The sequence below is a fragment of the Taudactylus pleione genome, unplaced genomic scaffold (genome assembly GCF_031769625.1).
Source record: "Taudactylus pleione unplaced genomic scaffold, aTauple2 ptg000110l, whole genome shotgun sequence".
In the NCBI taxonomy this organism is placed as follows: Eukaryota; Metazoa; Chordata; class Amphibia; order Anura; family Myobatrachidae; genus Taudactylus; species Taudactylus pleione.
The window spans coordinates 1,464,557-1,485,900 of NW_028284512.1; the positions used below are offsets into that span (position 1 = coordinate 1,464,557).

Consider the following 21,344-nt stretch of genomic DNA (forward strand, 5'->3'; position numbering starts at 1 on the left):
AATTACCGACTCCGATCACTTTAGTCGGAAACGGCGATTGGTATACCCCCATACATTGCAGACTTTTTTCCCCCCAATCATCTGCAAAATAGGGTATTGTCCCAATCCATCGCAGATGTATGGGAGCTTTAACTTCCAGTGTCCCCAAAATAGAATGTTCTAAGTGTAGCAGGTACAACTACAACATAATACTTCCGACATCCCATTCCCAATAGAAGACTTAATCATAAACCACTTCCAGGGAGTTATGTAACAAGAGGTTGAGTCTTTTTGTAACAATAGAAAGTAACAGGCAACTGCAAAGAGGTGTGTTCATAATCGTAAGTCACAGATAAAATGGTATTTACATAAAGCTAGTACATTTCCACATTTATTGCGGCTCATTTACTCCATTACATGCTTTAATTATTCAGTCGCTTTTCTTTTAAACTATATTCCACACAGCTATATAACCAATCTATGTTTAACTTAGTATTACAAATATTTAAAACATATTAATAATTTAACCTGAAAAAAAAAGTTAACTAAAGGCATGTCATGTCACATCATTGTGAAATGATAGTATATATACTAATCTGTACTGGTTCAGCCCACAAAATAGCTGCGAGCACAATGTGTGGATGATCGGTGTTCTTAAAAAAAAAAAAAAAAAAAATGAATAAAAAACTTGCAGCCAATGTCATTTTAGTTGACCATGTGATTGCAGCATTATAGCTTCTGTCCACAAGGAGGCACTGTTGTCCAGCATGGAAATGTCACACTTGACGATACATTGTCCCTCAGATCTCAGGTGCACAACTCCAAATTATTAATAATATATAAATGCAATACAATTTTGCAATCAATAGAGGTTTTTAGCATAATCTTGGCCAAGGTTATGGGCCTACCCACCATATCCAGGTTTTTATGTGTGATATAGCACTGCACAGCAATATATGGATGTGCAATGTCTATGGAGAAGTATTATTAGTCACTAAGGCACACTTCCTATATAGATATTATTTTAGGTTATGAGATGTGTGACAATCATTTCAGAGTGTGTACATTCCAATGCACGCAGGTATAAAGATACACTCTCCATCCACTTGTTAGATAACAAGGTGGATATACATACCTGCTAATGGTCTAAACCTTATTGTTTGTGTCTTTTTGGACCTTAAATTTGGCTGTATTGCGAATTATTAGTGATAATGAATCAATTCAGTATATTATATACAAAACTATATCAATTAAGTAATTAATTCGCCAAACCCTGTTCTGATAGGAGTAACAAATTTCCCTCTCTGTGTATATTGTTATATACACAAATAGAATTGTGGGAGTAAATACCAATTCTCCTGTCTGTGCACAATATTTTGTCCTTTTATTTGTTTGTTTGTAGCTGTTCATGTTTTTTAACAAAAACACATTAAAAGTAAAATTTTAGTAGTACATTTAAGTCACGACTCTATACCTTCTGTGTGGCCCCAAAAAAAGAGTCCTTTTTCCTTTTTCTCTATTTGGTTTATATTGATTATTTGTAATTTTTCCAGAGGGTGAACCTAAATCTGATTTAAACAAGTACCCCCAGAGAGATGTAATCTGGATTTCCTGATGCCACACCCCTTTCCAAGCGAGCCTCGCGAGAGGGGCTATGGAGTGCACACCGTGTGTTACTACACCTGGTGACGCCTCTGGGAAAAGCCATTTGAATAACTTTCATTAAGTGTGCCGTTCCCTTTTATTTTGCCGCATATTTTTTTCACAGTTGGTTTAAGTTATAGGAGCAGATGTGATAAATTGGAGAGTGATAAACTACCAACCAATCAGCTCCTAATTGTCATTTTTCAAACACAGCCTGTAACATGACAGTTAGGAGCAGGGGCCACCGGTCACATTACAGTACTGCAGACCGGGCAGCTCCTCTGGGAGGCTCAGACGGGCCCGGGTTATGACCTTCCAATACGTGGCTGCGTGACTTCACAGGTCACGCTCGCCCAGCCAGACAGCCACCCAGCCCGCCTGCGGCCTGCCAGTCAGCCAGTCCACCCGGACACTGCTGACAGCTCTGCAAACTGCTGGCAGCCGGCTCTGCACTGTGTGATCCAAAAAATTTAATTAATTTTTTTATGTGGGAGCCAGTGTGATTTGTTTTTTTGGGGGGGGGGGAGCAATGAGGGTTTTTTATTCTTTGGGGGCCAGCCAATGGGTTTACTTTTCGTGGGGAGCAATGAGGTTTTTATTTTTCTGTGTGGTCAGCAGTGTGTTTTTTTTTGTTTCTGTGGGGGCCAATGTATGTGTGTTTTATTTCTCTGGGGCGAATGTATGTGCAGTTTATTCCTCTGGGGGCCAATGAATGTGCGTTTTATTTCTCTAGGGCAATTGTATGTGCGCTTAATTCCTGTGTAGGCCAATGTACAGCGCCTTGTAAAAGTATTCACCCCTTTGCATTTTTCATGTTTTTTTGCCTCACAACCTGGAATTAAAAAATGGATTGTTTGAAGATGTGCATCATTTCATTCACAGAACATGCCTACAACTGTGAAATTGTGTTTTTTTTATATTGCGAATCAAACAACATGTAGGACAACAAAACAGAAAACTTCAGCGTGGATAACTATTCACCCCCCTAAAGTCAGTACTTTGTCGAGCCACCTTTTGCGGCAATTACAGCTGCAAGTCGCTTTGGATGAGCTTGCCACATCTTGCCCCTGGGATTTTTGCCCATTCCTCAAGGCAAAACTGCTCCAGCTCCTTCATGTTGGATGGTTTCCGCTTGTGAACAGCAATCTTCAAGTCTGACCACAGATTCTCAATTGGATTGAGATCTGGACTTTAACTAGGCCATTCCAACACACTTAAATGTTTCCCCTTAAACCACTCGAGTGTTGCTTTAGCAGTATGCTTCGGGTCATTGTCCTGCTGGAAGGTGAACCTTTGTCCCAGTCTCAAATCACAGGCAGACTGAAACAGGTTTTGCTCAAGAATATCCCTGTATTTAGCACCATCCATCTTTCCCTCTACTCTAATCAGTTTCCCAGTCCCTGCTGCTGATGCTGCCACCACCATGTTTCACTGTGGGGATGGTGTTCTTGGGGTGATGGGATGTGTTGGGTTTGCGCCAGACATAGCGTTTTCCTTGGTGGCTGTAAAGTTCAATTTTAGTCTCATCTGACCAGAGCACCTTCCTCCATACATTTGGGGAGTCGCCCACATGCCTTTTGGCAAACTCAAATCGTATCTTCTTATTTTTATCAATAAGTAATGGCTTTTTTTCTGGCCACTCTTCCATAAAGCCCAGCTCTATGGAGTGTACAGCTTATTGTGGTCACATGCACAGATACACCAGTCTCTGCTGTGGAACTCTGCAGCTCCTTCAGGGTTACCTTTGGTCTCTGTGCTGCCTCTCTGATTAATGCCCTCCTTGCCTGGTCTGTGAGTTTTGGTGGGCGGCCCTCTCTTGGCAGGTTTGTTGCGGTACCATGTTCTTTTCATTTGATGATGATGGATTTGATGGTGCTCCGGGGGATCATCAAAGATTTGGATTTTTTTTTTTTTTATAACCCAACCCACAATTGTACTTCTCAACAACTTTTTCCCTGACTTCTTTGGAGAGCTCCTTGGTCTTCATGGTGTGATGCCTCTTGCTTAGTGGTGTTGCAGCCGCTGGGGCCTTTCAGAAAAGGTGTGTTTATACTGACAGATCATGTGACACTTAGATTTCACACAGGTGAACTTAATTTCACTAATTATGTGACTTCTGAATGTAATTGGTTGCAACAGAACTTTTGAGGGGCTTCATGGCAAAGGGGGTGATTACATATGCACATGCCAATTTTCTGAATTTTATTTATAAAGATTCTTTTTTTATATATATTTTTATCATTCACGTCACCAAATTAGACTATTTTGTGCAGATCCATCACATAAAATTCAGATAAAAAAGAAAAAAAAATACAGATTGTAATGTAATAAAAAAGGTAAAAAGTCAAGGGGGGTGAATACTTTTGCAAGGTACTGTAAATGTATGCGTGTTTTATTCCTGTGGAGGCCAATGTAGTGGGTTGTATTCCTATGAAGGCCAATGTATGTGTGTTTTATTCCTGTGGAGGCCAATGTATGTGTGTTTTATTCCTTTGGAGGCCAATGTAGTGTGTTTTATTCCTGAGGAGGCCAATGTAGTGTGTTTTATTCCTGAGGAGGCCAATGTAGTGTGTTTTATTCTTGAGGAGGCAAATGTAGTGTGTTTTATTCCTGAGGAGGCCAATGTAGTGTGTTTTATTCCTGAGGAGACCAATGCAGTGTGTTTTATTCCTGAGGAGGCCAGTGTAGTGTGTTTTATTCCTGAGGAGGCCAGTGTAGTGTGTTTTATTCCTGTGGAGGCCAGTGTAGTGTGTTTTATTCCTGTGGAGGCCAGTGTAGTGTGTTTTATTCCTGAGGAGACCAATGTAGTGTGTTTTATTCCTGTGGAGGCCAGTGTAGTGTGTTTTATTCCTGAGGAGGCCAATGTAGTGTGTTTTATTCCTGTGGAGGCCAATGTAGTGTGTTTTATTCCTGTGGAGGCCAATGTAGTGTGTTTTATTCCTGTGGAGGCCAATGTAGTGTGTTTTATTCCTGTGGAGGCCAATGTAGTGTGTTTTATTCCTGTGGAGGCCAGTGTAGTGTGTTTTATTTGTGTGGAGGCCAGTGGGCCTTTTTATTTATGCGGGAGCCAATATGTATGTTTTTTCATAGGTCGCACACGCCGTATCGCCGGATGGTGTGTCTTGGCAATTTTAATATCTTGCGGTTGTGTGCCTCGAGTTGAAAAAGGTTGAAAATCACTGCTCTATATCATAAATACAGGTATTACAATTGGAGCTCATATCAAAATGAAAAGTGGTAAAGAGGCTTTATGTCCCTTTAAAAGACATTGTAATTATTCAAAGACAGTAATCGCAGTTTCATTCAGAATGCAGCCCCTATGGAGTATTATCCATTCATCTGCAGATCTCTCCTCTGTAACAGCTGCTGTGGCTGTGTAGTATCTTACTTTACACTGCAACTCCCACTAGTGGCTGAAGGAGGTGGAAATCCCAGACGTGAATGTATTTGTACATCATCTCAAAGGGCTACCTAAAGCCTATTATGGTCATAACAAAGGATGAAAGAGAAGGGGGAGAGGAATCGATGCATTCTGCCCACGCAAACTTTATCTTGCATCAGTCAGTGTCATATGCCAGCGGATCAGGCTTACTTACCGACCAGCGAGTTCATTTTGAATCCGTCAGACGGAAGGTCAGATATGCTTCCTACAAACGAGAAGGAGGTTTTTAATGGAAACTTAATATTTGCAGAATCACAATATATAAAAGTAAACATCAAACAGATTTTTACTTACACGTAGTAACAAAGATTTATTTATTTATATATATTTTTAACAATTTTTGCCTTATTGTATAAAACTCATATGCATGTGATGAAGGTATCTGGTGGCTTATGTGGCTGAATGAAAGTGCACAAGAGAGAACACAAGGGGCTCTATGGATTTGTACATTCTGCTGCAAAAGGACTTTTATCTGACTGTCAGTATAATTTTTTACCCTTTATTCATAATATTACAACATTGAAAAAATATATAAATATCTTAGCGCTCCTTGTACAGATGTGTCCTCATACATCTACTCAATACGCCACGCAGCGCGACTTGCCTGGCGTGAGTAAGCCGGCAGCTCTCGTGAGTCGGGGGTCTTTTCTGCCAAAAATGCATCTAAGTCGCAATACGGCTAGGGCACACCAGCAGACTGTGCTGATTAATTTGATATGTGACTGATGTACTGTATATCTGTGTGCTCCTGAGTCTGTATATGAAGCACAACGGAACTTGGAATTAAAAAAGCTGCGTCCACTATATTGTAGCACTTTGTATACAGATTCAGGGACTCACTCGCACACAGATATACAAGTGTCGCATACCAAATTAATCAGCACAGTCTGCTGATGCGTCCTAATCACACTGCATTGTGACTTAAGACACATATCCGTCCAAAAAAAAGATGCAAAAAAGACACCCGGTGATAGAGGTCCTGGAGCGCCGGGAGGGTCTTTTAGCGGCACTGCAGCAAAGCTGTTTAAGGACACATCTATATTGTTTTCAGCAGCTCCCAGTGCCAAGGGGACAAAAGTATGTAATAAATAGAGAGCGCTGAATGAATGTGATATCAAAGTATCATACACAGGGCCAGAGTAACAATGAGGTGGATGGAGCTGCAGCTCCAGGCCCCCAATCAAAATAGGCCTATAGCATCTGCTGTAGACAGGTTAAAAAAAATCCTGCTACAGCCTGTTGGTCCATGCTGCCTGCCAGCGCCGCGGCTGCCCGATGCCTCCCTGTCACCCCAGCGGGCTAACACACAACTCTCAGGCCAACGCCAGTTAAAACATCAGAAATGACAGCCATGTGACATCAGAGTGTGTGACGTTACATATAAGCTGCCAGCTGCCCCACCACCACGCCAAAAAGCAGTAGAGGATAACAAGCTCTGTGGAGGTAGCCCGGGTGGGTGACTGATCTGGACTCTGTCGTTTGGTAGTCCTGCAATGCTGGATGGCCGATTTCTGGGGTGTTGTGTCCTGCTAGCAGCTGGTGCTGACCACAGACAGTGCCTCTGTAAAAGGTATGCAGGCACTGACAAAAGATTTTACAAACTATATTTCTATGGTGTGTCTTTTATGCAGCACCCTGTGCTGGCCCCACAAGTTCCCTGATAAAGTGGCTTCTGCTTTTCCCAATTAATCCTCATTTGCAATATCGTTGCGAAGTTAGTTTCTTGAAGTGTAGCCTGTGTGGTATAATGTGGACCAGGAGCGCTACAAATTGGAATAATGTATACTGGGTGCACTACAAACTGGCATAATGTGTACTGGGGGCACTACAATGTGGCATAATGCATACCAGGGGCACTACAATGTGGCATAATGCGTGCCAGGGGCACTACAATGTGGGATAATGCATGCCAGGGGCACTACAATGTGGTATAATGCATAACAGGGGCACTACAATGTGGCATAATGCGTACCAGGGGCACTACAATGTGGCATAATGCATACCAGGGGCACTACAATGTGGTATAATGCATAACAGGGGCATTACAATGTGGGATAATGCGTACCAGGGGCACTACAATGTGGGATAATGCATGCATGGGGCACTACAATGTGGTATAATGCATAACAGGGGCACTACAATGTGGCATAATGCGTACCAGGGGCACTACAATGTGGTATAATGCATAACAGGGGCACTACAATGTGGGATAATGCGTACCAGGGGCACTACAATGTGGCATAATGCGTACCAGGGGCACTACAATGTGGCATAATGCGTACCAGGGGCACTACAAACTGGCATAATGCATACCAGGGGCACTACAATGTGGCATAATGCACACCAGGGGCACTACAATGTGGCATAATGCACACCAGGGGCACTACAATGTGGCATAATGCGTGCCAGGGGCACTACAATGTGGTATAATGCATAACAGGGGCACTACAATGTGGCATAATGCGTACCAGGGGCACTACAAACTGGCATAATGCGTACCAGGGGCACTACAATGTGGCATAATGCGTACCAGGGGCACTACAATGTGGCATAATGCACACCAGGGGCACTACAATGTGGGATAATGCGTGCCAGGGGCACTACAATGTGGTATAATGCATAACAGGGGCACTACAATGTGGCATAATGCATACCAGGGGCACTACAATGTGGCATAATGTGGACCAGAAGCAGTACAAACTGGCAAAATGTGTACTGGGGCACTACAATGTGGCATAATGCATAACAGGGGCACTACAATGTGGCATAATGCGTACCAGGGGCACTACAATGTGGTATAATGTGGACCAGAAGCAGTACAAACTGTAAAATGTGTACTGGGGCACTACAATGTGGCATAATGCATAACAGGGGCACTACAATGTGGCATAATGCATACCAGGGGCACTACAACGTGCTATAATGTATAGGGGGCACCACAATGTGGCATAACGTATATCAGGGGGCACTACAATGTGGCTTATTATGCATCAGGCTCAATACTAAAAAAACAACAACAAAAAAAAACTGATGGTGATTGGCATCCTGTGTGCTGTGAGTTACAAATCTCTGGTGTAATGGTAGGGAAAAGTGATCTTTGATGTTGAGAGGACTGTTCTATGTGCATAGAATTGGTGCTGATGTTTTTGCCTTTGGAAGGTGCTATGACTAGAGATTGAATCGCTGATGTCTAATCCCATCCCTAACTGTTATCTGCCCTGCAACTCTAATGTCCTGCAGCTCCTGATGTGCACTGATTAAATGAAGCCTATGCATTGTGATCTACAGAAATGTTTTTAATATTAAATAAAGTTAATGTGGGGAGGCCTGAGGTGCATTTAAAGGCCTGCCTGGAGGTCAAAATGTTTGGTTACACTACTGTTTAGTTATTTCTCTCAAAGGGGGGGAATTCAATTGTTTGTGCCGGTAGCCCAATGGAGCAATTCAGTTGTTGCTCCATTCGGGCGTGATAGCCATCTGTGTTGGCATTTCTGCTTGCACCCTCCTAAGGCGCCCTATGTATATGTACTTTAATATTTTCATTCAGTGGTCAAAAATATAACAGGTAGTGGTGCATACTTCATATAAGCAAAGTGGGGAGAGAGATTGAGGTGGTTGACGGTAGCTACGCCCTCCATAGTGCTAGTCACGCCCCCTGTGCTGACCACACCCCCTCTTCAGTAGTCACACCCCCGCCATGCTGGTCACACTCCCTGCAGCAGCACGCAGTAGGCCCTACAAAAATTTCAGTTCCAGGTCCAAATGGACCTTAATCTGGCATTGATCATACATACTGCTCACAGATGCAGTGAACAGTAACGGCGACACACATAGAACATAGACAACATGCACAGGTAAATGTAAATACAATACAAATTACATTTACCTGTGTATGTCTGTATAAGTTTTGTGGGTGTCCCTGTTCACTGCAGATCCGAATTAACAACAGGGGGGCTTGGGCGACCAAACACTGTGGAGCCCCCACACGAAGCTACTTCACCAGTATGGGGGCACTGTGGCATAATGTGAACTACAGTGTGTTTAACACATTATGTGATGTGCTCTAACACATTACACATTTTGATAATATCGCCAGCAAATCCTATTGACAATGTTATTGGTAGGAGCCGCCGCAGGTTAGCTGCCCTGGAGCCCCCACAAACCTTAATACAGCCCGAGTTCACTGCAATTGGACCCTTAATGTATGAAATCACACTAATTCACCCCTCATAGTGTTCTCAATTTATTATCTATAATGTTCCAACATATTTTACAACACTGTATTGAGATCATTATTATTCAGTCACATTAGTCCCTGTTGTTAGTGGAGTGTATAAGTCCTCTTATTTACCTACCACAGACACTTAAAGTGACCACTCACGAGCAAACCCAAAAGGTGGATTCGGTCAAAGCCAATTAACCTACTGGGATATGTCTTTCACCCATGGAAGGAAACCAAGCATCTACAGGAAACCTTTGCAAACACGGTAAGAGCATGCAAACTCCACACAGACAGAACTCTGATTAAGCCAAAGGAACCAGAAATGCAAGGCAGCAAAAGCGAACCACTTTCTTCATATAGCAGTACCTTTTGAAGCAGCACTTTACTAGTATGTTTTTCTGAATTGTGGGATGTAATCGGACTGCTTGAAAAATACCAACGTAAACATTGCGAGAACATACAAACACCACACAGACAGTGCCTTCATCTACCACATGAACCTTTTTTAAAACCCGGTGTCATAACAGCGATCAACATGATCACTATAGTATATCACATTTGATTATATTCACAGCAAGTTTAACAAACCCTGGAAGAAACCTGGGCCCAACTTAAAAATACATTATTCTTGTGCTCATTAAATGTCAGGAAAACAGCTGCTAAAAGTTTAGATAAGTCATGTCATCTTACTGGGAGGTAAAAAAGTATATTCAGTATACTAAATGTTTCTGAGACAACAAAATGAGAGACGCTTGGAGGTCGGCCCCACTGCCTTAATGATACCGGCTCACTCCAGCAGCAAGGGAGTTAAAAGTTTGACTCCTGACAATGCTCGATACAATGCTACAATATACAGTAAGCCCTGAATACACACAGAAGGATGGCTTTCTAATGTTTAACCTGGCACGGGTCAGCTCCTCCTGCCCCCCAGGGGGGGTTAAGGCAGAGGTCAGCAGATGGTCAACTTGTAGCATACCTGCTAGTGCCTCCTCTGCACAAGGGAGAGTGGCCAGATGGTAGGACCTTGGTCTTACACCACCACAATTGTCACAGCCAAAGATCACAAGGCACAACTTCCTCACAGCAGTAACCTACACCTGTACACATCTGGAACCATTTCTCCTGGAACCCATTGGGATTAATAGAAAGAGATATAATGCCTACTCGATCCTAAAAAGGAAGGGCATTTCTTGGTCTGCTTAAAAAAAAATAAACCACACTGGTACACGTGGGAAGAATTGGAGAGAAAAATCAGATACTTTACAGTATGTTTGAAATACATGCAATAAACCCAACAGCCTTGAATAAAAACACTTGCAAGGAATACCAGCGGCAAAATGTAATCTGTTACTATATGTGAAGATAAAAAAAAATCTAGGTGACAGAATGTAATAGTGCGTACACACAGTCAGGCTTAACAGGACGATAAGAACGATAACGATATATCATTATCGATCATATCGTCCTGTTTTGGGGCTGTTCCAACCCCCAAACGATGGCCGATATCGATCATTGCCTGTGCATGCAGGCCAACCTGGTCTGTATGGACCAGGTTAGCCTGGTTACTATAGGGACCCGCGATCATCGATCGCGGGTCGTTATAGTTGTTTGGGGGTTGGTGCATGTGCTGGATGTTCGATATCGTACATCCAGCACATGAAGGACGATCAGACAACGATATCTGATCATTGTCTGATCGCTGCGTGTGTACAGCGCTTAAGTGTCTCAAAGAATAAAAAATAGTAACAATATATTACAGAACAAATGAGTATTAAATGGTCATATAAAACCACAGACATACATGAGCATAAAAAGATAGATTTCTGCAATAATAAAAGGTTTCTTAAAAACACACATGCGCTGGTCGTACAACCGATTTCACCAATCAAATATGCATACGCTTAAGTCATATGTCCACTTATGGTAACACACAGTATCTTGGGTGAGCCACAAGCTATCAGAAGGGAACATTCTGAGGGAAATATCCTAATAACTTCTTAAGATTCTAAAGCTGGCATTCCCTGAAAATAAAACCTACTCCCCTCGCTGACCTCTTTTTAACAGCGATATATGAATATCTACCAATTGTTTCCAGTATTATATAGTGTTTACGTTCACTGAATGGGATTAATAATTCAGCCCTTATAAGATGACCTTTATTAGGGTACCAAGCTTTTGCGGTCGAGATAGCTAGAGATATTTTACTGGGATGTAGACCAGTGCCAAACACTATAAACAATTTTGGACTAGTAAGAGCCAGAATTAGGATTTACAAGTGTGGTCGCCTGGCCAGAAAATGTCATGTGTGTGATGAGATGGATGTAGTTTAAATCCGGCGGTCTGGATGCCGGCGCTCAGAATACCAATGCCATAATCCCGACACCAGTCAGAATCCCGGAACCGGCATTCCGACGGTAAGTACTGGGGGGATGCAATCGGGAAGCCGGCTGACCTTATACCGGACAGCCGGCTTCCCGACTGTCATATCCCGACGAGGGTGAAATGCCCGATGTCTAGATGTAGACGCCGCTCATTTCCCCGAAGCCGGGAGAACGCGCCTGGCATCCCGATCGAAGGGATGCTGGGCGCCCGAGCGGACAGCCGTGGGGGGGGGGGGGAGGGTTAGGTTTAGGGCTGCCGGGGGGGACTTAGGGTTAGGCACCTATGTGCAGTCTCCATCCAGGGCCCCCTCCTCTCTCTCCGCCGGCCAAGCGCAGCACCGCAGTAAACTCTGGGAACTAGTCTGTGCCTAGAGTCTACTGTACATGCGCAGGTCACCGGGAAGATGTAGCGCCAGCTATTTTCCCGGCGATTTCCCTACTGCGCATGAGCAAAACACAGGGAAAACGGCCACAGCGGACATTTTCCAGGCATTTGTTACGTCGCTGATACCGCCAATGCGGGACTCCGTAAGGTAAGTATTAAAAAATATGGGTGCAGGGTGTGCGGTGTGGACACCCATTATAGATATGCCCCTGAGGGGAGGGATAGGTTTAGGCACTAGGGGCTGAGGTTAGGTTTAGGGTGTGTGGACGGAGGGTTAGGTATAGGGGTAGGGTTAGGATACTTACCGACAGGTGTCGGTATCCGAACCCTGTTGGGATGCCGGCATCGGGATTCTGACCGCAGGGATCCCAAGCTCCGGCATCCCGTACCCAACCCGATAAAACTGATCTCTTGTTGTATATATGATTCATATGAATCGAACGTTGTTGCTCGAGTCCCAATAATATATAACGAGAGTGTAGACAAGGTACTCAAGATCAAAGTAAGTGGCCACCTTAATTGTATAGTATGATCCTGTTATTAGCTATCAATCTATTTAGCGATTCCCAGTGCCGCATATAATAATATTTATATTTAGCACCTGGATCACTTTGTCTGTTTTATGTAAGCCGTGCAGTCTTCAAAAATGCTTAACAGTCATGCGCCCTCAGAATTTATCCTTACATCAAATATTGATGCATGATTAATGGACACTTTGGACAAATACACACAATGCAATTTTTAGTCAGTGAGGTCTAAATCCTATATCCTAACTCGCCATAAAAGTACTTACAGTATACACAGAGAAGTCCAAACAATTCAGCTTCTCAACCACAAGTGTTTCACGAAGATGTAAATGATAAACAATGTGAAAATGAGAGGTGTGTGTACCAATGCTGGTGGTGGTAATAGGAATACATTTACCTACTTCAGCACTGTAAAAGCTATACAGAACTATTCATGTATATTTTTATGTGCAATATCCATAAAGTAAGTTTGGCCTGCAGGGGACACTGTATCCTACGCGAACCGTTTGTGAACCGACGGACCATTGAGGAGCCGGGATACAGAGAATATATGTAGCCTCATTATATACAGCGTTGCAGAGAAAAGCCAATATATAAAAAGCAGATCCAAGTATATGAGAGAGAAAAAAAGTGAACGATTTACAGGTATAACATAAAACGCAAGAACTAAGATGCCAACAATTAACGTTTTGAAGGACAAGTTGCTGCCAAATATGCGCAACTGACTGAGCTCGTGACGCAAAATACTGTCTAGTCAGCGCTACAATACCAATCATCAGAGGGTTACTGTATAGTTTTATCACATGCACTTAGGCATCAACTTACTCATCTTCTGATCCTAAAAGAGCTTATCAGCAATAGGTATTTTGGGCCGATAGACTGTTGAAGTTTCTAACATAAGAAAAGACTATTGGAAATGGCTCACAGGTGAATAACTACAACTGAAACTGTGTAATATAAAAACTGTAGTGATACATTTTACTCTTTATGTTCATCATTCTTTATTTTTCCCTGTTCTTTATTATACAAATATTAAAATATGAACCCAAGTGCGGTCCTGGATCCAAATGGAACTGCAATTAGGTCATGTTATTAAACAGACTAACACCTTACCCCAGCGCTCCTAGACGCAGGCTAGCAACAATATCTAGCTTTACCTTGCTTGTAGCAAACAATATAGGAAAAGTCCGGTGTACCTTGGCTCTTAAACATGGGTGTACCTTGGCTCTTAAAACATCCATTTAAAAGATCTTCTTCTAAAGTTCTAGAGCACAAGTTCTCAAACTCAGGGCATGATTCAATACAGATCGTAAGTGGTAAGACGCACGCAATTGGCCAATTGTTGCATACTGCGCATGCATCGCAGTGCGCGAACCAGTCACTGGGATCGGGAATGAGTTCACAGTGTGTACGCAGACCCATGGCAGAGAGATTGACAGGAAGTGCCGTTTGTGGGTGGTGACAAAGGCGTGCTAGTGGGTTTCAACGACGCGCACTAATTATGCACTGCGATACCATATGCAGCCTGAGGTCTCATAGCGTGCGTGACTGTTAGCAATTCCTGAGTAAGGTCAGGGCTTGTGCAAGTGTGCCGATGTTACTGATTGTTTTGCTATTTTGCCGAAGTATATGGATGTGAGTAAGGGGAAGTGGGCTTCCTTATGTTAGGCTGCGATCGCATTGCGAATGGAAACATTTGCATGTCTCCGCTGATATTAGCAACTGCATTGTGTGCGTGTAAGGAGAATATGGAGACTAGCACCCCTTCCTTATTGGTTTAAAGCATGGAGCCTGGTATTGTAAATGCACACTAGTAATAGGCACAATTTTAGGTAAGTCCTACAAATTATATACTGTAGTGCAACTTTGGGTTGATTTTTGGGGCGTGGGTCCCCTGGATTGCTTTGGTTGGTCTGCTTCAGGGCATCACATTATAACACTTTTTCTTGTTTGCACATTTTAAACATTTTTACTGTTTGTTTTTATTATATTTGTATTTTCACCTCTATTCTATACATGCAGCAGCAGCAGCTCTTATCTTTCTTACTTTACACTTCACTTTTCTCATTAGAGCGATGCCCTGGGGCAGCTTGGCTGAGCTGGTTTGGGGGTGTCCTGCGCTCTGGATTTGAACCCTAGTATGTTAGGGCAACACCTCCACTTCTAAAAAAAACTCACTTTAGTAAATATACTACAAAATCAGAATTCAGAACAGACAAAAACAGCAAAGTTTAGGCATCCCCTTATCTTAAAGTGTTGCACTTACATTTGTAGGCGATTATAAATCTTTGGAGGCCTTTCCTTCCTTCTGAATTTTCTTATAACCAATCCCCCAAATGTTTAATCATGATAGAGACTTTAGACTTGAAATGAATCTCGCCCAAACAAGGAGTTTGGTAGGAGGCCATTAGGAGTGTTGTTATAGAAACGCTGCTTTTTATCTGAACTATTATCATTTTTAAAGCTGGAGGTAATGTTTGGGCGTTATTCTTTTGAGTCCAAGATTGCAGGTCATGATATAACCAACTGTTTTACAATATGAGAGATAGAGGCGTATATAGGCCCACCATCATGCACATTTCTAATGACATACTAGCCTACATTACGGTGCATCATTGTAAGCTAGGTAATTCGATTTATGAATAGAATTTTATGAACAATCTCCTAATTTTGGTGCTAAATTCCTGATTTCACCAATCAAATCTTCAGACACTTAAATCATATATCCACATACGGTAGCTTGTGGCGCACCCAAGCCACAAGCTATCGGAAGGGAACATTCTGAGGGAAATATCCTAATAACTTCTTAAGATTCTAAAGCTGGCATTCCCTGAAAATAAAACCTACTCCCCTCGCTGACCTCTTTTTAACAGCGATATATGAATAGCTACCAATTGTTTCCAGTATTATATAGTGTTTACGTTCACTGAATGGGATTAATAATTCAGCCCTTATAGGAAGATGACCTTTATTAGGGTACCAAGCTTTTGCGGTCGAGATATCAAGGGTAAGGCGCTGCTGTGAAACTCCAGGGTTTCTTTCTTGTGGCATTCATTTTATAGTTTAATTACACTGGCAGACATAAATCAATTATTTCTCCTGTTTTAGGCAACAATGCAGCTCATTCTTATGTGGTGGGTTTCTGGCTCTGTGGTACCAAGAAGCCTTGTTCCTCGGAGTTTTATGACTGTGCAGTAAACACCATTGCTTACAGAAGCTGCCCAAGCATTTGGAGAGGAGGTTATGCTTTCTTGAACTTCCATCGACCTCTGACCGCCCTTGTCCCTCTTCACTGACTTGCTGGGTGTTGTGAAGAGGGCAACATCGCTTGCTAGAAATGAACTTCGCCTGAACCTGCGACATAGCATTGGACTCCTGAGGAGACGGCTGCAGATCAGGCCCTCAACGTTCCCATACCGTAGGGTTATCGTTAACATTACAACATCGTCACATGTGTCCTCATAGACTATTGCTGCAGTTGCGTCAAACAGCCCTTCTTGGCGCACCAAGTCCCGTGCTACTTGACTTGCACAGAGCGTCTCTTGTGCAACTTTTTCACCCTGAAATACCTCTGCGTCACAATTGGATGTGACAAACCGCTTCACAAGACTGCACTGATGAATTTGATGTGCAACACTTGTATATCTATGTGCAACAGAGTCTGCATCTGTATACAAAGTGCTACGATGTTGTGGCCGCAGTGTTTCCATGCCAAGTTCCATTGTGTATCGTATACAGACTCAGACGCACACAGATATACAAGTGTCACATGTCAAATTAACCAGTGCAGTCTTGTAAAGCGGTTTGTCGGATCCCACTGTGACTAAATGATAACGATCAACGATATATCGTTAATTTTTATGCAGTGAACGACCAAGGATGCGCGTTCCTACATAAATGATAACTATATCTATGATCGTCCGTACATACAGGCACGATATGTCAACTTTGCCTGTTCAGAGATGTGGCAGGATGACTTCACTGAAAGATATCTTTCAAGTCAGTGGTACAGATCGTACCACTACGCGACCCAGGGAAGACAGTACTATTACGACATCGTAATCGTACCGTCGTTCCCCATTCCCTGCAGTGCCTACACTGAACGATTAGTCGTTCAGTGTAGGCACCCTCCCATCATCCCAGAACATGGCCAATCTGTCGTTATTGGCAGATTGACCGGCATGTTCGGTCGATGATTGATGTCGGAAACAACCAGTGGGAGCACGCATCGCTGGTCGTTTCCAACATTTTAGTGCCCGATTAATGGACGACTGAACGATAACGATGTTGTTATCGTTCAGTTGTCCATTAATATCAGCTAGTGGATGTGCACCTTAAGATGCATTTTCAGGTGAAAAAGATGCGTAAGAAGAGTAGCACAAGACCTGGACGCTCATTCGCGCCAGGCATCTCGCACTGTAAAAAGTACCGAGGCTAGGTGCGCGAGGAGACAGCCGTACCTTGCCTCTGTATTCGCTTTCAAACAGGAAAAAGTATTGCTGTCCTATTTCTTACGATCATTCCTCTAACCAAAATAAAATGCAGTCAGTCAGATTCATTCAACAACAATATGGCATAGAAGCATAAACAGTACATACAAAGAAAACCAAAACAAAAAAGAAAAACAACTTTCAAAATACAAAAAACAAAAATCCCATGTACAGTATCTATAGTGGTAGGGATCCTGAAACCTCATTTCCCCTACTAAACTCGTGGCAGGTAGCACCGGAGTGGCTTACGGCTGCTCAATGTAAATAAACCTCCACCCAATCCACCATATGGCACTGCAGAGCATTGTGGCTCATCACTGACCTGCAATAATAGTACACAATGCCAAAATCGATTTGTGTGTAAAATTTACTGTGTTAAGATTTAAAATGGTGTTTTATTGCCTGCGATCAGGTTTGCCTGATCTGCTGGGCTTGTGAAGCCCTCACCATGTTCTTCTATAAACACTACTTACACTCACCTGATTCAAACAGGCAGATATATACTGAGAACACTAGATGAGAACACGAACGGCAGCATTGTCGGTATTAATGGGAGTATATAGGAGAGCACTGTAGGAATTAATGATTACATTGATCAGGCAGATCAAGTGAAGAGTTCATTACAGGCAAGTTTATTCAAATTCAATCTTACATATAATAAACTCCATCATATATTAGATTTAACCTTTGTTGGTGGAAATGTTCTTTGTGGAAATATACTTATTTATAAATGGGATTATTTTTGGGCTGTACATCAAATGACAGACTTGCCCAACTGTGCTGAGGGACTTATCTACATCTTTCTTATCTGACACCAGCAGCATATAGGATATATCAGTGTACCTTTTCATGTCCCGCCATTTAGGATATTAAAGTTACTGCTGTACCCCCGGATGGGGGGAGGGAGGCGGGGCCTGGTATCACCGTATTCTGGGAAGCCAGGGGCTGTGTACAGTGCAAGGAGGAGGTTGAGATTACGCACATCATCGAGAAGTAGCAGTGTTTGCTTCAAAGCTGGGTACACATCATGCGATGGTGCAGTCCAGCAGAAGGTGCGATGCGAAGTAACGATACATTACACGATCCAGTGTGTGACGGCACAATGTGTCGTTACATGCTGCATGTAACAGCACCGCGTCATTCACTGCATCGGCCTATCTGCTGTGCAGGACAGCAGAAGGGACGATGCGATGAACGATCGCTGTGAATGACGGATCGGGCGTAAACACTATACAATGTGTATATTATATCCTTCTGCTCCGGAAGTGTGTACCCAGCTTTACTGGTTGTCTCACTTATACAAACCATCTGCAGCCATTTTAAAGTGGTGAGCTTGTGAGGGTTCTACTGGCGAAATGAAGGAGGCCCAGGAAAGTCTTTCAGGATGTACAGTACTTCCCTGGACTCTACTAAGGAGTCCTCTGTATAGCACAGAAGGGGGGGGGGGATGTATCAAACCTTCTAAAGAAGATTGGTTGCTATTGGCAACTTCACAACCTATCAGCCTCTAGGTCAGGGGTGGGGAACCTTTTTTTCTGCCGAGGGCCATTTTGATATATATAACATTATTTGTGGGCCCAGTGCAGGCCACGCCCCCTCCGTGTGTCGTCACACGGGGCAGGGCCCTCAATCGCCAGTGATTACAGCGATGCCTGGAGCATGCTGAGGATGCCCGGGGAGCTGTAAGTGGAGCAGTGTGACCATCTGAAGCATCCTAAGGACGCTCCAGGCGGCACTGCTGCATAGATTCTGGCTGCAGGGTGCCATTCTAGACCAGATTAGGCTAGCAGAAAAAGATCCAAGGGCCAAACCAAATGATTCTGAGGGCCTTATACGGCCCCCGGGCCTGAGGTTCCCCATCCCTGCTCTAGGTCACACATGCCAACTCTCCCTGATTGGCAAGGAGACTCCCTGAAATAGAAACAATCTCCCTGATTGCGCCTTACCCCAATTATGTAGCTGTTATATAAAAAAAAACAGATATATACATTCAAATAGGATCATTAGTATAAGTTCCCTGCATTGGTAATAAGGCACAATGATCCCTATGGCTACATACATTTTCTGAAAAGTATCAGTGTGTTATCATCAAGTAGATCTTGCTAACTGCTATGGGGCTCATTTAGATGTAAATCAATGTATGACACGCCCCTCAGATGTAACAGTACACGCCCACTTTACCGCCGCGCTCATAGGTGTCGATTTCACAATCTCCCTGAAATGCTTTTTCAAAAGTAGGTAAGTATGTTCTAGGTGTCACTTTATAGAATGTACTTGATAAATGATAACTAGAAGTTGATTGGTTGCTGTGGCCCTCTTCTCCACTGGTCCACTTCAGAAGATTTGACACATCTTCCCAAAATGTTGAATATCAGCAAAAGGAACCCTGTTTATAAAGACTAATGATAACACTGTGGGCCCGATTCTGACGCAATGCCGATGTTCCTTTGTTGAGCGATTTTTTTTTTTCTACAGTGCATGCATCTAATTTGCTAACAAAATCGCTCAACGCACGCTTCCCGCAGTGAGTATGCACAGAGGCACAGTACCAATTGTGATGCACGGTATTCAAAGTGTATTGCAAATGTGCTGGGATTTCCTGTGCGATGACTGAGGTGGCTATTCAGTCGCAAAGAGATGCACTGTCTTACGTGTCGCTGAACGGTTTGCAAACTCAAGATGATTAATCGCTCACATTGGGGCCACACTCTGATGACGTTACTGCACCTAGCATAGGACTAGTGAAAGTTTTGATGGTGCGACCGATGGTGGCGTGTAAAGACGGACTAAGCGGTATGACAGCATCTAAAGATGCTCAAAGTGGGCGTCTCAGTCCTTGCACATGCAGAAGCACGGCTGTACATCAAGGAAGGGCTTGTAGCGGAATCTACATAAAGTCGCAGACATGGGACCGGTAAAAGACGTACGCACAAGCGCAGCAGGGTCTGACTCAGCATCAGGCCCAGCATGTGCATATTTTTACCATTTGCCTGATACACACACGTGAAAAACCTGATAGTAATACCATACACAGGCTGTCTAAGCTTATGCTCTTAAATCCTCAGCTCAGGTTATAAACAAAGGACACTGGAACAAATCAGAATAACACAGAGCACCGCCGAGGGGCACCACCTGCACAGTGAGCTTATCTGGCATTGTAAATCACTACCTTCAGTCATGATAAGCCCTGATAAGTAATGTCATGGTGAGCTTAGATGTAATGTGCGCTCACTTTCACTGCAAAAGCATGAGACTGGGATAGGTGCACAGTCCAATAAGGACAGCACTATAAAAGCCACAGTAAATTAAAATCAATGTGTTCTAGATCATTTTGTCTTAACTTAGGCTGGGTACACACCTAAAGATTTTCTGTCCAACCATCCAACTAGTTGATTGGTTGGAATGAAAATCTGGTAAGGTATGAAAGCAAATGACACTCAGCAATTTGCTCCAAACGCAGGAAAATGGACAAAAACTGTTTGTTAAATTTTTGATCTAAACAATTTGTTCAAACTTGTCTGAACGACCATTTTCATCTGTTTTCTGGCATTTAGGACCAAATTGCTGTTCATCATTTACTCCCATACATTACCAGATTTTCATTCCAAACAATCAACTAGTTGGATGGTTGGACAGAAAATCTTTAGGTGTGTACCCAGCTTACCAAGGCATAGCAGTCATCTGCCCATCTAACAATACACTGTGGAACAACATAGCAAAGTATACACTTAGAACAAAATGCACAATATTGCTCTAAGGGGCCTACTTATCAAATTATGTTCTTAACACAAGCAGAAATTGGGGATGTAGTCAATATACCGGCGTACGGGATGCCGGCCGAGGATATAGAGACGCTGGAATCCCACCGCCCGGCAAAATGCAGACGCCGCTATCCTGAAGGGGATTAGGATTCCGGTGTCGGTATCTCGAACGAAGGGGTCGGGTAAGTACGAGACTTAGCCAAGGGATGAGGGGTTAGGTTTAGGAACCCCCGGGGGAAATTAGGGTTAGACACCCCCAGGAGGGTTAGGGTTAGGCACCACAGGGGGGAGGTTAAAGATACTGTTCAACAAATGTATCATTACTAATCAGTATTCATAAATTGCCAACATTTTGTAAGAAGTTACTATACAAAGAAAGAAAAACAAGACATGCCTTGAGAGCAGTGGTGTAACTAGGGTATTTGGAGCCCAGGGCAAATTTGAAAATGGAGCCCCTCCCCCTTATGTGTGCGCAGTGGAAAAATGGGCCTGGCCACTGAAAAATGGGGCGTG

At 43.2% G+C, this 21,344-nt stretch overlaps 1 protein-coding gene across 1 annotated transcript in view; it reads right to left on the bottom strand.

Moving 5' to 3' along the window:
- NR6A1 (nuclear receptor subfamily 6 group A member 1) overlaps positions 1 to 21,344 on the bottom strand; it is a 286,626-nt gene that overhangs the window by 180,056 nt on the left and 85,226 nt on the right. Inside the window, exon 3 of the mRNA XM_088471141.1 lies at positions 5,220 to 5,270. Coding sequence (XP_088327267.1) covers positions 5,220 to 5,270 — 51 coding nt within the window. The remainder of the gene's footprint in view (positions 1 to 5,219; positions 5,271 to 21,344) is intronic.